Source organism: Elaeis guineensis, chromosome 13 (assembly GCF_000442705.2).
Source record: "Elaeis guineensis isolate ETL-2024a chromosome 13, EG11, whole genome shotgun sequence".
Lineage (NCBI taxonomy): Eukaryota > Viridiplantae > Streptophyta > Magnoliopsida > Arecales > Arecaceae > Elaeis > Elaeis guineensis.
Genome location: NC_026005.2, coordinates 59934886 through 59951849, shown reverse-complemented (window position 1 = coordinate 59951849; position 16964 = coordinate 59934886). Strand labels below are relative to the sequence as shown.

General features: G+C 35.5%; 1 protein-coding gene across 5 annotated transcripts in view; it reads right to left on the bottom strand.

The window, feature by feature from the left end:
* LOC105060972 (splicing factor U2af large subunit B) overlaps nucleotides 1-14854 on the bottom strand; it is a 28554-nt gene extending 13700 nt beyond the window's left edge. For 2 of the 5 annotated variants that reach the window (XR_834514.4, XR_012136547.1), the window contains exons 1-3: nucleotides 14587-14854; nucleotides 13600-13835; nucleotides 7381-7518 (exon numbers count right to left, since the gene is read on the bottom strand). Coding sequence is in view for 3 of the 5 variants with exons in the window: in XM_073248196.1 (XP_073104297.1) it covers nucleotides 7381-7518; nucleotides 13600-13835; nucleotides 14587-14703 (491 nt within the window). In the remaining 2 variants the exon portion in view is untranslated. The remainder of the gene's footprint in view (nucleotides 1-7380; nucleotides 7519-13599; nucleotides 13836-14586) is intronic. The other 3 variants (XM_073248196.1, XM_010944879.4, XM_010944880.4) reach the window with 3 other exon arrangements.
* Between the last annotated feature and the right edge of the window lie 2110 nt (nucleotides 14855-16964).

The following is a 16964-nucleotide window of genomic DNA, read 5'->3' as shown; positions in this document are numbered from 1 at the left end:
TCGAAAAACACCTCCGAACCACATCGAACCGGACAGTTCAGCACGATTCGGATCCATACCGCCCAAAATCGAGCGGTATGGACCGGTACGGTTCGGTTTGGCATTGAACGGAACCATACCGACACCCTTCACGTGAAAAGTGAGGGGGGAGTGGGGTGGGGCCTGGGCTGTTTTTAGTGACAGCCCAGGTAGGTTGTCTTCTTTGAGAGACTCGAGAGCTCTCAGAGAACTCCCGAGCTCATCTGAGACTCAACGAGATGCCAAAAAAATTAAGAAAAAAGAAAAAAATTCCATAAAATTGCAGCAATGGTTCGAGGAGACGCTGATTTTTGGCCAGAAGTAAGATAATGTATTATTCTTTTAATAAATATTTTATTTTTTATGTTTTTATTATTAAAAAAAGGATAAGAACGAAGAAATATGAAAATAAGAAAAAATCATGCCAAAATTTTATGATTTTGGTATGATTTGATCATATATGATAGATCTTTGGAAGATCTACATGATGTCACTAAAATCGTTAATTTTTATTAATTATATATTTTTTTAAATATTTATATATATTTATTCATAAAAAATATTAAAAAAATAAATTCAAAAAAATAAAAAATCAGAGTTTCAGAATCATGTTTAGAATGATTCAAGCTACTTAAATCTAACCTCAAATTTTTTTTAAATTTTTGATATTAAAAAACAAATTGTGTTATATTTTAGTTAATTCAAAAATATTATTTGAAGCATATAACATATTTTTTTTGAATTTATAAGTTTTAAAATTATTATTAAAATTTTTTTGAATTTATATATAATATTTTTAATAATTATTAAACTACCGTGTTTTGTTATACTTGCAGATATTTGTAAGAAAAAAATTCAGAGTATGACATTCATTAACTTTAATTAATTATATATTTTTAATATATATTTATTTGTAAAAAAATTATTAAAAAATAAATTAAAAAAAATAAAAAATCAGAGTTTCAAAATTATGTTTAAAATGATTTAAGCAATCAAGCTACTTGAATCTAACCTCAAATTTTTTTTAAAATTTTTGAAATTAAAAAATATTTTTATAATTATTTAAATAATAAAAAAAATATTATCAAATAAAAATATGTAAAAATAGTGTTATATTTTAGTTAATTCAAAAATATTATTTGAAGCATATAACATTTTTTTTGAATTTATGAGTTTTAAAATTATTATTAATTTTTTTAATTTATATATAATATTTTTTAATAATTATTAAACTGTCATATTTTATTATACTTGCAGAAATGAGTAAAAAAGAAATTCAAAGCATGACATTGGTTGGGATCATGATGAAATGCTCTCAGCTTGACATCATTGGAGATGCAAATGGTGCAACACAGAGTTCAAGGAAGGAGGGGTGACTAGGTTGAAGCAGCACCTGACTGATGGTTATCCTAATGTGTCGATGTGTCGAAAATACCCGCAGAAGGTCCGACAGTTGATGAAAAAATACTTCGCTAAATCGAAAGCAGCGAAGGAAAGGACAAAGCAGAAAAAGACGGAAGTGGACCGTCAAGCTGCAGAGCCACATTCTTGTCACTCGAGAGTCAGAGGAGACTTTCGCTCCAGATGATGAGGAGGTACAGATTGAGACTGCTATTCAGACGAACTTGGCTGATCAGTACCAGCAGGAGAAGATGGCCAGATATAGAGAGCAATTTGGACCATAATGCTACGAATCGGGATCAGGATCAACGACCAATAGGGGAGAATTCGAGTTCAGGACTACCTCAGTCAGAGAGCCCGATGGTAGAGGGAGCAGACACAGCATGTCATCTTTGTTGGAAGCTTTTGGCAGTAGGAGGTCCTCCAAAGATAATCCAGTATGAGGCACCATCCATGATTTGGATCCACATGCTTTTTCCAGCAAGGATTTAAAGCAGTAGATGATTGATACTATGGTGAAAAAGGATAAAAAGAAGGACATGTGGCGAGCTATTGAATCATGATTTTTCATTTCAGCCATATTACAGCAAATGCAGTAGACAATCCTTACTATCGATCTGCCATTTCAGCCACAGAGACTGCCGACCAGGGTGTAGATCCGCCAGGACCTAAGGACATCTAGATCAGCTTCTGACAGTAATAAGAAGGATCTACAGAGATAGATTGCTTCTTACAAGAGTAAATGACCTACATACGGACTGACAGTAACGTGTGATGGTTGGACCGATCCTATTAGACAGAGCATCATTAATTTTTTGACATACTATGATGAAAAAATATTTTTTCACAAATCAATTGATGCTTCAGATAAGATGCACAATGCCACATATATCCTTGGTCTGATGGAGGAAGTGATTGATTCAGTGGGTGAACAGTATATCGTGTAGGTCATCACAGATAATGAACCACAATATAAGACTGCCGGAGAGTTGCTGATGGAGCAGCGACCGTAGATATACTGGACCCCATGTACTGCACATTGCATTGATCTTATATTGATGGATATTGAGAAGATTCATAGGATGCAGCAGGTAGTGGAGATTGCCCAGACTATTACTAGATTCATCTACAATCACACATGGATTCTTTCATTGATGCGGACGTATACTGGGAGAGATCTTAAGATCGGATATCACACGATTTACTACCAACTACATAGCACTTGATAGTCTTCTTCAGAAGAAAGCAGTCTTACGTCAGATGCTTGTCAGTGCCGAGTGACAGGAGAACAGATATGTGAGGGCTGACATTGATGGAAGTCATGTAGAGAACTTGATGATGAGTCAGTCATTCTAGCAGCGGACTGAGAAAGTAGTGAAGGCTATTAAGCCATTATATGAGATACTTCGCGTCGTGAATAGTGAAAGATATCCCCAGATAGGCTTTTTATATTACATGATGGAAAGGACAAAGAAACAGACCAGTGAGAATGATCTGAAGCATGCTCAAAAATTCATTAACATCATTGAGCGCCGTTGGGACTATCAGATGAGTAGAGATTTGCATCTAACCGGTAAGCACAGATTTAAAAATATTTTAAAATATTTTTTCTTATGCTTGTAAAAGTGTACTTAATCAATCATTAAATTTATCTGCAGCTTATTATTTGAATCCGAGATTCCAGTATATCATTCCTGGATATATATGGATAACGAACTTCTTGTTGCTCTTCGTAATGTGATATATAAGATGATGCCCAATCCAAAAATCGCATCATTGTGTCTGCAAGAGGTATGCTAGTTTAAAACAGATGTGATTATTCAACTGAATTCGATTTATATTCAACGATATATTTATAAATTTAATAAATATATCTTTTTACAGACGAAACAGTTTAGAGAAGGATCAGACAGCTTTGGAGTCCTATTAGCTGTCGTAAGCAAAAAATAGATGAATCCAGATAAATTACATATCAATAATAAGTAACATAGATTGATATGTAATTTTGCTTAATAATATCATAAAATTTGATATGTAATTTTGCTTTTGCAGCTGAATGATGGATTCATTTTGGAATGTCCGCAGAACATTTGAGAGGTGTGGCAGTCTGTATTCTTTCCCAGACGATCTCTGCTAGTGGCTATGAGCGCAATTGATCGACTTTCGCCCTTATCCACAGCAAACAGAGAAATCGTCTGACACAAAAATGTCTCAATGATCTTGTATATGTTCACTATAATCTGAGGTTGAGGCTAAAATATATTCAGGAGAAAGTACAATTGAAGTACACTGATCCGATATTAGATGATTATGCTGACGAGAATGACGATCCGATCATCGGATGGCTTGCAGGTCAGTAGCAGGAGCCAAAGCTTGATGAGTCGGGATCCCCTCCACGACCAGTCAGTATAGTAGCTAAGAAGATCAAGATGGATCCAAGACGATAGACAGAAAGAAATATTCCACATAAGGTTCCAGCTGATCAGCCACAGCTTGAGGGGACAGAGGACTCATTCGTCACATGACTCGATGTTCGATACATCCTCGCAGAGATTCGAGCAACAGATATTTAGACGAAGTAGGCAGTCAGCAAGAAGACATCCATCCTCCCTATCACAGAAAACTCAGTCATAGAAGGACACAAAGAGGAAAGAAAAGACAGTTACACGTACACCACTCTCGAGAGTACAGAAGCTATCTGGCTCAGATTCGGAAACCAGAGAGAGTGATAATGATACTGGTAGTAATAGTCATGGATCTGATGATCAGAGAAGAACTGGAGGACAGGAGACCACTGCTTATGAGACATAGCCGCAGGATGATATTCGATTCACCGATAAGTCTCAGTTTACACATGACACACAAAATAGGGACCATGGTGGACGAGTCGATAGAGACCGTGGAGAGTCAATTTTATATAGACGACGGACTTCTAAAGATTGTCTAGCACACGATGCAGCTGCAGACGATCTTGCACGAGTAAGATCCATGGATGTATCTGGATCATCCTCGCATTATAGATCCTATTATCTACAGCCACCTTATGATCCATATGGATATGGTGCATCTGAGGCATCGTCTTCTAGTGATTACTATCCTATGCAGTACGGATCAAATTTTGCTACTGAAATATTCGAATGGGCTCCTCCACAGCCATACCATCATCCCGAGAATACTTCTCAGAGCCAGAATTTGAGTGAGAAATCTGAGATGTCTTACAATCCAGAGAGGAAGCCTTATGGGACGAATATTCAGGAGTACAGTGCATCTTGGTTAGAGAGTTGGATGCTAATGATCTAGATATCTACGAGCGTCACAGACACTCGACGAAATATTAAATGCAGAGTAGATCTTGAGGTTAGTATATCATTTTTTGTGCTTTGTACTTTAAAAGTTTAAATATATTTTAATGCATATATTATATATTTTCTTTTTAATTTTAGGATGATATAGTTGTAATATAATGTAAATAAATATATATTTAAAATTTTGGATCAAGAGTCCCTGCACCGTTATTGAACTCAAAAATTAAATCCAAATATGTCAATAATATGCAATATAATATAATTTTGAGATTATATTTATGAATTAATAATTTGAACACCCAAAATAAAAAAACAGAACAAAAAAAATTATGCTGGTACGTCGAAGCACACCATGTTGGTACGATATGGTACCAGTACCATACCGTACCGATCCGCCACCGATATGGGGTCCGATACCGGTACAGCAGACCTTGATCAAAATTTAGCATGCACCAGTAGAAATATTTCTTACCAAACAAGCATATTCAGAAAGTTAAAAAATGATATATCACAATATACAAAGTTGTCTCCCATAACCATAACCAGAAACCCTGGACCCAACTATTTGGGTTCAGCTTTTTGAATCCTCATTTGCCAAGCATTTCTATAAGACTGCCTCTGGTGTTAAGCATAATGTCAGAATAAACAAACGTCTCTCACAGCTAAAGCTTTGCGGATCTGAATTCAACATATATTGAGGGCAATGCTGCCAAGTATATCCTTAATTTGACTGCTGGGTTATTAAAAAAAAAAATGAAAAAGAAAAAGTAATCCTTTAAGCTCCAACAACTACTTGTCAAAGTAGAGATCACAAATAAAATGATAACTCTTCTGACTACTTATTCCAAAAAGTCGCTTCTTAGGTTACCCATCAAAAAATCAGAATATCTGCATGACGTCAAGGCTCTACATGCTGACTCAAGCTGAGCATGACAACTAAAATTCAGGCCTAGGCTCGACCAGGCCCAGCCTGATCACTCAAGGGCATAGTTGGTTCACCTTCCACGGCTGGTGTTTATGAGTGGAAAGCGAGGTGACACTGGAAGGTAGCACAGGGCCACAAGCAAACATCACCAATGATGAGTGCCAGCAACAGCAAGGAGAAACTAATACTAAAGCAACCAAAAAGAAAAGTACATGGTCAAAAAGTAGGAACAACAGATGGAAATACATTTTGGAATATGGAAATGGAGACCTCAAAAATAAAGAAAACTACCCAATGCAGATATCCGTAGCCTTATGATCGCATTAACCCCACTGCCTTTAGCTCATATAACATTATAAAATACATAAAATTATGCAATAGGAATGACAAACATAGAACTATATATACATATAGTAAGAGCAAGCTCAGACTCTGCATCTTCAATGCTTTCACTAATTATTTTTGATACATAAAGGTGTACATATTGCTACTGAGTAACTATATAAAATTACAGTTCTTTCCTAGGCACAATTTTTGTCTTCTTTGACATTTTTTTTACATACAAATTATCCATATGAACAAGAGTTAACCATCCTTAAGAATCTCAAACACAAACAGAATTATATGGAGAGGTTCCACCTTGTTCGTAAGGTGATATTCTGGTCAAAACATGTGTTTCACAAACATTGAGCTTTACTTTCAATTTGCACTGCTTTGCCTTGACACTTTACGCTTCTGCAAGAAAGGGCCTCTATATTTAAGCAATGTAAATGAATGAACAAATTCATGATCTCTGTCGAGAGAACCTACAATTTGGACCAATCCACATGTAATCAACCTCTCAGACTTACAAGCTAGAAAAGAACGGGAAAAGGAGGACAAGAGGAGATCAGAGGCATTTTATTTTCTTTATGGTTTAATGTTGTGCACAGGAAGAGTACGAGAGTGGTAATTCCATTCAAAATCATCTTGGATGCCACAAGTTTGTCATAAGGTTGTGGTCTGTTCTTCTAAGGATCATAAAAAACGTAAATGGAACATTATTACCAATATTTGCCTCTTGATTGAACAGACAGACGATACATCAAAGTTGACCATATACACTCATATAATAGCAAAAAAGTTGTAATTAAATAATCAGCCTCAAATACAATAGTCCAATTTCACAGTAAAAAATTACATAAATGTTTTTGATCCTCTAAATTTATTTCTATGAGCTTGACAGCCAAAACTTAAAATTGCCACCTATTATTCTATTCCAATAGTCCATCAATACTAATCAATCCACTGTTCCACTTCAGTAATTTCAACCTTTACCTCTTCATTAGCACATAGACAGATAGAGATTCAAATAAGGCCCATTAATGGCCCCCATTATGGCAGAATAACAAAACCACCTGAAGTTACTAATGCTATTCCATCTAAAGAAGAACAATCTTATATCATGTTACCATAAGCACAACATCTAGGATGCACCAAAGGAGCCATAACTTTTTTCCCAAAAGCTATTGTTTTTACCTTCCAAGACAATCTAAAATTAGTACCAGGTTATCATGAAAGTGCAAGACAACCAGCATATTCTCAATATTTATATTTAATCTCTCATATGCCATGCATAGAACAATTCTTACACATAAAGCTATCAACTTATGTAAAATCAGAATTTACTCAGGTAAAAAAAAAAAATTATCAAAGAAATATCAGATATTGGTGCGATGTTGCTTTTCTTACCTTTTTGATCCTGAACGGGAACGAGAACGAGATCTTGATCTATGATCAGACCTACCCTTTGATTGAGACCGAGACTGAGAATGATGTCTGTGATGCCCTTCTCTATCACGATCATAGTCCCTTCGCCTGAAATGTATGCTGATATGAAGTCAAAATTAAAAGAAATTTTTTTTCAAAATGGAAGATCATCTCGTCATCATACCCAAAACAATGAAAAAGTCAGATGGGAAATGAATAATGTATAAAATAATCAAAATATTAGTAATTACCTACCAAAATCAATGTGGACTAGATCAATGCACCATGTTGGGATACATATTAATGGTGTGATACATGCTAATACAACAATTTCTTGTGTAACCCATCAAGTCAATCGGTACATGTTAAATAAACAAACTTGCAAGAACATAAGATCTCAATGCACCATGTTGGGATACATATTAATGGTGTGATACATGCTAATACAACAATTTCTTGTGTAACACATCAAGTCAATCGGTACATGTTAAATAAACAAACTTGCAAGAACATAAGATCTCAATTTAAGCCTAAAAATAAATATAGCTTAAATACGTTCCTTTTAATAACATACAATAGCCATAAACTAATAATAATACTGCTAGAACAGCTCCAACAAAGTACATTAAATTAAAAATGGTATAGATCACATTCTTTTTTTATGGAAATAAAATATGGAACCAAATTCAGCAAAAACAGCAGTTCACGCATTAATCAGAGGACTAAAGTATTCAATGTTCCATAAATATGAAGTTTGGATACTCAAATTAAATGTATCCATAGCTAATACACATCCACTTACTGATTCACCTTGAATACAGGTAGACAACACAAAATGTGTCAGATACTTCTTGAATATTTCCACTTCCAGGGAGAAGAAAAGAAATTGGACGTCACAACAGGACAATCTAGATACCTCCCACATGCAAGGATATGTTCAAGACTTCAAGATACATACATGGGACATCTCATATGCTCTCGAGGGTTGTAGTTGAAAGGATGAATCAAATCACACAACTTCTGATTTCACAATCAATTAAAATAAGCATGGCCCATTCTGTCCTTATTTATCATGTGCACCAACCATAAGAGAGGAGGAAAAAAAAGCCTATACAGAAAGAGTGGGGAGATGTACAACTAAAAGAATTTTAAAGTCAAGAAAAATTAATCCATCTACAACTATATATTGGGGGAAAAATTGTGCATGCATATGTTATTGAATCGCTATCATATTGGGATCTTTTTCTAGGATTTACATATGTGGTCATATTGCATCCATATCATAGAATGCTCATCCAATATCTGTAGTTGTGCATTGTAGGTTTATCATTCGCTTCTTTTGCAAGTGATACCATGGATGTCTTGTATGGTATGCAAACATCGGGTAATCTACTACCTTGGTTAAAAGATGGTAATAAGAAGCTTTTGCAAAAAGAAAAAAAAAAAGTTCACAATTTCAAATGTTTCTATCTACTAGTTGAAATGCATTGGCATATGCAAATCAAGCTAAAAGCCAATAGAAGCAAAAAAAAATCTCTTGAATTCATGGAAGATTGTGATAAATTTAGTGTATTAGTTTGGGCTAGGTTTGGGTCAGTGCAGTTTCAAATCCAAGTAATTTGCAATCAATGTTCAATTCATATTTAAAATAGATCATATTTTTTGATCCAAGCCTCATCCCAATAATTTGGCTTGGACTGGACCAGATCATTTTCAGGTTTATTCCAGAATAAAAGCAATTCACAATCCTCTCCACTTGCAGCCCTAATCTTTATGTATGTCAAAGAGTGCTTGGACCATGAGTAATTAGCTACAGTAACCCATCACAACTAGTTCACTCAGTTCTATATTACATCATATTTCAATGATTAAGCATAGTTAAAAATGATATAGGGGGTCTAATGGAAAGGGAGTAAACAAGCAAATGCATATGGTTGGAGCCAATGATTCAGATCCCCTGGGATGAGGTCATCCCATTTTTTTTGTTGAAACAGGATCGGCCACCATCCTACCCTATCCCAACACTTGGGATGGGGGATGTCGTAGGATGCACCTAACAAGATGTCGGGATAATGGTGGGATGGTTGCATGCTGACCCTTCGGATAGTGTTCCATCTTGACATCCTGCAGGATGTCCCAACATGACATGAGTGCTTGGTTGGAGCCTCAAAGGAAAGAGCATAGACAGAAAACATTGTGGAAAGGAAACTAGGCCCCTAGGAGAACTCATCATTAGATTCTAATCTTGATTGCATTTGACAGAAAGCCGGTACCAGATCCTACTCATTATTTTAGATAAAAGAGTGTTATCTTTAGAATGGAGGAGGAGCATTAGACATGTAAAAATGTTGTAGCACAGCCTTGATTAGGGAAATTCAGGAATGCTTAATGGGTTGTTTTTGGCTAAAAGGGTAAGGAAATTATGTAAGAAGCGAGGTTTATGTTAGTATATGGATGGGGTACAATTTAGGTGCAAGATAGAGGCAAAAAGATGATATTTTGAGGGTTTAGTGTGAGCTGGAAGTAGAGAAACGGGAATAAAAAATTTGTTTGTTTTGCGAATTTGAAAGCTAATTGATGGATGGGTAACTATGAGTTTTGTTGCTTTTGGTTGCTAGGGTTCAGTGGGGTTGGAATCAAATCTGATTTCAGATTTTAGGGTGCTGTAATTAAAGATAAAGAAGAAGAAAAGACAGATTTTCTAGGCATCACAACTAGAATCCTGTAGGCATCACACCGAGGGTTAGAAATGCATCATAGAACTCTAAAAGAAGGCAGTTGCTTACGAAAAATCTCTACAACTTTTGACTGTCCCTATAATGCAAAATTGTAGCCTCATTTATAGAGTTCTAATACTCCTACACCTACTAGGACTTGGACTCCAAACAACAAATCCATAACTTTGACTAAAAACCATAAATAAATCCCCAAAAACAAATAGACCTAACATACAGACCATGAATCATATGACAGCTCATGCCCAGAAAATCTAGAAAATTACAAAAAAATATCCCTGACTCTAAAAACTTAAAGAACATTAATAAAACTGTACCAGCATTATAGTAATGCTGAGAAACGTAAAATTAAGATTCTATAATGACAAATTGGTCCTGATCAAGATCCCAAGATGTCCCCACATCATCCAAAACATTCCAAATCAAAGCTTAATCATTAGAACCGGTTTTAGAAAACCTTTTATAAGGCTTCAGTGGCTGCTGCCAATGTCTTCCATCAGAAAATTTTACCATGGAAGAAATATTGGCATACTTACAAAGGTTTTCAGACTCTAGCACATTAAGTTATTGGAACTTTCTTATGGATGCACCTGAAGGCATCAAATAGAAAGGATGCATTTATTATATTAAAAGTCTTTCAAGTTGAACCGAAGAGTTGAAAGATCATCACACATCTATTAGGACCACCATTCAACTATTTTTCCAAGCAATCCTTACCACTTGTCCTGCTATAAAAGAGGAGTTATTACTATGCACAATTGGTTTGTGAATGAGATGCATAAGAGCTATCAACATGCACAATTAATATGCACAATGAAGGTTCTGGGAGACAATCTCAAAAATAATTTGATCAATATTTATGAGTGTTATGCCATTACTGCCGCATTAGAGTATAACATGCTTACATGTTAATATTTCCTATGTGATTAGTAGCAAGAAGCATTTCATCCAGTTCCAACATTATTGGAATCCCTTAAACATTTGTGTGCAAAAATGCAGGATGGAAAAAGGTACCATGCTTTTTACAGATGACTCACGAAAATTTGACATAAATGTGATGCCCTCTAATTTGAATTTCATGTTCTTGGATATCAACTATGGTTATTAAGAATATCCAAAATCTTAATTAGAAATTTGTAAAAGAACATGGAGCAGTTATAGAGGGGCTCTTTACTTCATTGACCTATAAAATCTCAAGGCATGTTGAGAATCAAAAATCAAGATCAAGCACAGATGGTGTCTATTACTTTAAAAGCGAAGCATCAAACTAGAGGTTGGCACTAGACTTTAAAAATATATTTATTGATAAATGTGACAGATCCCAGATAAAGATTGGTTTATTTGAGCTATTAATTAAATAAGTGATACATTTATAGGACATGAATCCCAGTTCCTCACAATTACTCCAATCACATAATGTACTCATTTTGATGGATATCACCTCAAATTGAGATCAACACCTGTCCCCCATTATCCCACATGAAATTGAAATATTTATCTACAATTCAGCATCCACAAAACATCCAACTGGATCTGCACCTTCTCTTATGCTTTGGATGATGGATTGTGCTAGCTTGAAGCCTCTGCCTCTACTAATAAACTTACAAAAAATGCATTTGGGAGATATAAGTCTACAAGAGGAACTCCCAATGGTTTGTAAAGAGCAACATTGGGAAGGTAAGACTTCAACTAATTCAAAGGTTTTAAAAAAACAAAGCACAACATAGGAAGACCTAGCATAACCTCCTCAAGAGATTTAGCAATTTTAATTTTCAATTATCTCATCCTAGTGATATATGGATAACAATTAAGAGGCAATGAAATGTTGATAGAGCATAACTTTGATGATGTTTTGCAAGAAAGATGGATACTTCAAATCACATGTTGTATCTATATCGCATCCATATCGGATGCCGATGCTTGTTCGATACTCCTAGGATGTGTCCGATGCTTGCACGAAGCATCCTACTTTTCAAAATTAAAAAAATAATAATAATTCCCAGATACACTTTAGATACTTTCAATACCTCCAAAAATGAGGGGGATGATCAATTTTGTAATCTATTGATATTACTATTTAAATATAAAGGATGGGCTATCTTATTTTGATAGCCTTCTATGCTTTAACGGATGCTCTCTCTTTTTTTTTTTGTATACATCCAAATATATTTCTGTATAAGCATAAAATACATGCATACATACATATAAACATATTCCTTGACATATTGTATCCTATGTTTAAATATTTGTCATATTGGTGTATCCATATCATGTCATATTGGTTTCCCTTATCCGTATTCATGCTTCATAGGTGACTAAGATGCTACATGTTTCACTGGCATCAAATATTACATAGGTCGAGCCTGACTATCTTAAAAAATGAAACTGAAACAACTTAACAATTTTTGATAAAAATCATAGGATACATGATTGTTAAGGAAAAAGTTCAGAAGGATAGAGAATCATAGAGCCCCTGGATTCCTCGAAGAAATTATAAGGATTGAGTGGCTTTCACACCCAAGTAAAAATTTCCTATAGGTCCCAAAATTTCAAAACAATCAAAAAGATCAGCAAACACCCCCTGAATTCCAAGAAGATATTATAAGGATACATGATTATTTAGACAAAGTATCAGAAGACAGAGAATTACATGCTCCCTAGACTCCTAGAAGAAATTATAAGGATTGAATGGCTTTCGTAGCCAGGTAATGACTTCCTATAGGTCCCAAAATTATAAAAGGAACTCAGAGAGTAAAAAAGACTACGAGAAGGAAATGATTACACTGAAATTGGAATGTCTTGCTGTCATGACTAGAGGTAAAGAGTACCACAAACAAAGGCAATCCACATTTATCTGCAGGACCCTCTCTCTCTCTCTCTGTCAGTCCCCCTTCTAATGTGGGTATTTTTCAGATGGGAAAGTGAATGGCACTTTTCTGATGTATACAGAGTTGATCAAACTACAATCAGAGGCTATTTTGCAATGATGAAAGGTGTTCAAAACACCTGGATACACTAGGTACTAATCCAAATAATTTTCACAAATACTTCATAATGGAGAATGAACATTCAGTGTAGTTTGCAAATATGGCCACCTAAACCCCAAAATGAAGCCCATACATCAAACCATTTACAAATATTGATTATTGCATATTTAAATCTATTCCTGACCAAGATATCCATTAATTTATGAAGCAAACAGCCAGACTACTAAAATGAATAATGACAGAAAGTACATAAGATACAATGCTAAACCTAGGCAAGATACTCATGATTGAAAACCCTTTGCTTTCTGTTCATTTTATTAAGTACAGCGGCCACCATGTCACAATGCATAACAAGGAAATATAGAAATCCACTGCTCTCTCTTCTCATTATGCTTATGAAGAAAAGGTTCATTATGCCTATGAAGAAATGGTACATTATGTTACAATGATTGCAAGAGAGAGACTGGAAAGCTGTGTACCTATCATAGTCTCGGTTACGATGACGGTCATGATCATTGGATCTATCCCGGCCACGATCACTTCTGTCTCTGTGGTCTCTGTGATCACGATCCTTATCCCTATCTCTATCTCTATCCCGACCCCTATTCTTGTCCCTATCTCTATCTCTGTCTCGATCCCTATCCCTGTCATGCTCCCTATTTCTATCCCTTTCTCTGCTTTTTGAGGACGCCCTTTCAGGTTCCTGAAATTCATTCTGCAAACATGGTATGGTGTTAGTCAAGCTTCATCAAAACACAAGCTTGATGAATTCCAACCAATCATCGACGACTTAAGATTAAACAACTTTTTTCTATATATATAAAAGCTACAACAGAATGCAACAAATCATGATCTCCGCCCTATATTTTAAACCTGGTTGCTGCATAAGAAAATTCTACAGCATAAGAAAATTGGCTTCCATTTTTTTTTGCGAGAAAAAGCAGGTAAAATCAAAACAAATAATCTCCGGAAAATCACAGAAGCTCCAATATTCTCACGATTTCAATTCAGAATATCTACAGCTTCCATCCCAAACAAAAAAAAAAATCTTGTTCAAGTTCTTCCCTTAAAATCAGCAACATAGCATGACGATTAAAAACAAACAAAAGTCTAGCTTCCAGCAACGCAATCAGAGGAAGACAAAAAATCCCCAAAAAAAAAAAAAAGATTTCCATAGACAGAAAAAAAATTACTGCTGCTACTGAATTTCGTGTAAAAAAACTTTAATCTTTAACAAATCCACTGGAGGAAACCAAAAACGCCTAGCCGCAAGACAATTCCAGCCAAAACCTTTAATATTTGCAACTCAATTTCAAGCAACCATTGTACAACACCAAACAAGAAAGCAAATAAAACAAAAGGCATATTTTCCAACCAAATCAAATCTTTTTCGTTCACAGAGACGGACAGAAGGCTACAGAAGAGCCATGAAATTGAGAAAAAGAGGGATCGGAGGCGAGAGAAACCTGCGATCTGGAATCACCGAAGTCGTCGAAGCCGCTGCTCCTCGGCGGAGGAGACGCGCCTCCGTAGCCGGTGTACCCGTCGTCGTAGCCTTCGTATCTTTCCCCGTAGTCCGGCATCTTGGATCCTTCTATCCTCCCCCTCTATCTCTCAGATTCTACGGCGAGGCTTCCCAGTCCTATTTATTTCTCCACCCGTCCTTCCTTCGGGTCGCCCACAAAAAGTTCTAGGGCAGGGAACCGGTGCAGAGCTCGCCGCCTTAAATTGGACGCGAAGGATGGCAACGGCGGATGAGGTAATGGAGGGGTGGGCGTGGAAAAATCTTAAAGTTTGGAGGATATTTTGGTCAGATAAACTAGGAATGTTTAAGAAGCCCGACCGTTTATGAAAGTCAAAAAAGGGACCGGCCGTGGTCAGCAGCTTGCAAATGAATAGGAACCGAACCATGGTTCTCTCCATCAAAAAAACATGATATCCAAGGGGTGCAACAGGGTCAGATTCGGATTGGATGGATACTGTATCCGCATCCAAGCATCACAAGAAAAATCAAGATCGGATTTGAATTTTGATCAATCAAGATGGGCATGCTTCGAACTTACGTCCAAAATTAGCAATCAGAATAGAACTGGAATTTCCGTCCCTTTAAAATTCTATTTAACACATGATTTTAGTAGGCCAATAAAGCAAAGGTTAACAAATTTTAACATGGAGAGGGCTCTTATACAATAGCCTTTCATATATCATAGTAGATTTATGGAAGATTGCGGTACAAAAAGAAGTCATGTGAAAAATAAATAATTATTTTTTGATAAAAATTTTAATTACTTTTGAACCATACTTAAATTTTTCTTTTACATTTAGTACCAAGTGTTGGTTTGGATTTGGAAACTGAAATAGCAATTGGTAAGAATTAAGGAGAATGTACATCAGAAAAAAGTTTAAATCCATATATAAAAAAGAATTAACATGAATCTTATATCATGTCTTGAGTTGTGTTATGAATCTTAGAAAGAAATATAATTTTGATATTATATTATATTTTTACTATAATTATAATCTTGTAAATATATTTTATTGCATGTACCCTTCAAAAGTATCTATATGAATGTATATCTTTCAATCCAGAGCTATCACTCCAACTCGTCGACAAAATACTTGACCTAGACCCAACCAAAGTCTGTTCCTGAATGGTTTGTGTATGGGTTTAAAGTTAGATCTATTGGATTTCTTTGGACCAAGCATGGACTTGATGTCTTCAAGTCGACCAACCCAAACTTGATTTGAACCTATATGAATTGTCCGATTATTATCGATGATTACTCGATTATGTCAAGTAGCTATGAAATTCATTATGATCAACTATCTCAAGTATCCAACAATTCGACCATTGACCTCGCATACAACATGCAAATATTTAAGTTGATAGGTCCCTTATTCTCAATCAATAATATTTTTAATTAAAGAATAAAAAATAAAAAATATGGAATGAAGAAGAGATAATTTGATCACTTCAAGGAGATCAAAACCTCCAAAAGTCTTTAGCCTAATTAATTGCTTCCATTCTTGACACCTAGTGCAATACATATTTATATATACAAATTACTTGTCCAACAAGAATTAGAACATAACTCCTAGCCAAAATAGGTATCCTAACAGACTACTAAACTAATTTAAAAAGTAAGCAAAACTAATAAATATGAAAATAAGTTTCATGTGGTTTATTTTCTAATGTTCGCAGGTGTATTTATTCTAGATTGGTATAATAAATCCATTTTAAAAAAAAAAAAAAGAAATCTAATCCTAGAATATATGGAATTCTATCATCTACTGGCATTAAAACAAGGCTACGAAGATTATGGTACTCCTCTAGCACTACAATCTCAAGGGTGCCCACCTCTTACATTGCATGGTGGTCACTGTTGTCGGGATCTCAATTTACCCCAATAAGTGTGAAGGCAGCTTAAGTCAAGGCCCTCTTCACCACCTCTGCTTGAACCCCTCTCAAATCGAGCAATTGATAATCATTTTTTCCAAAGCTAGATCCAATGCTTAGGTCCAAAGAAGCAAGTCATCTTGGATTTGTGTTAGATGCCTTAGGAAGAAATTAGGAGCTAATGAAGTGATGTTCGGGAAAGGAAAAGAAGTTAGGCTTTCATTATCCTCTTTCGGTGGTCATGGAGGGGGTTTGGGGCCTCCATGGACCTCGATCGATGGATTTAAGTAAAAAAAAAAAAAGAATACGATGGATGTCAAGGTCACTCAAGACTCACCTAAAAAGGAGGCTTCGGCCTCATCGCCTCATCAATTTGATAGTTGTTCTAGTTCAATGCTATGCACCATGGTCGATCATGGTGCAATTCATGTAAGGCAACTATCATTT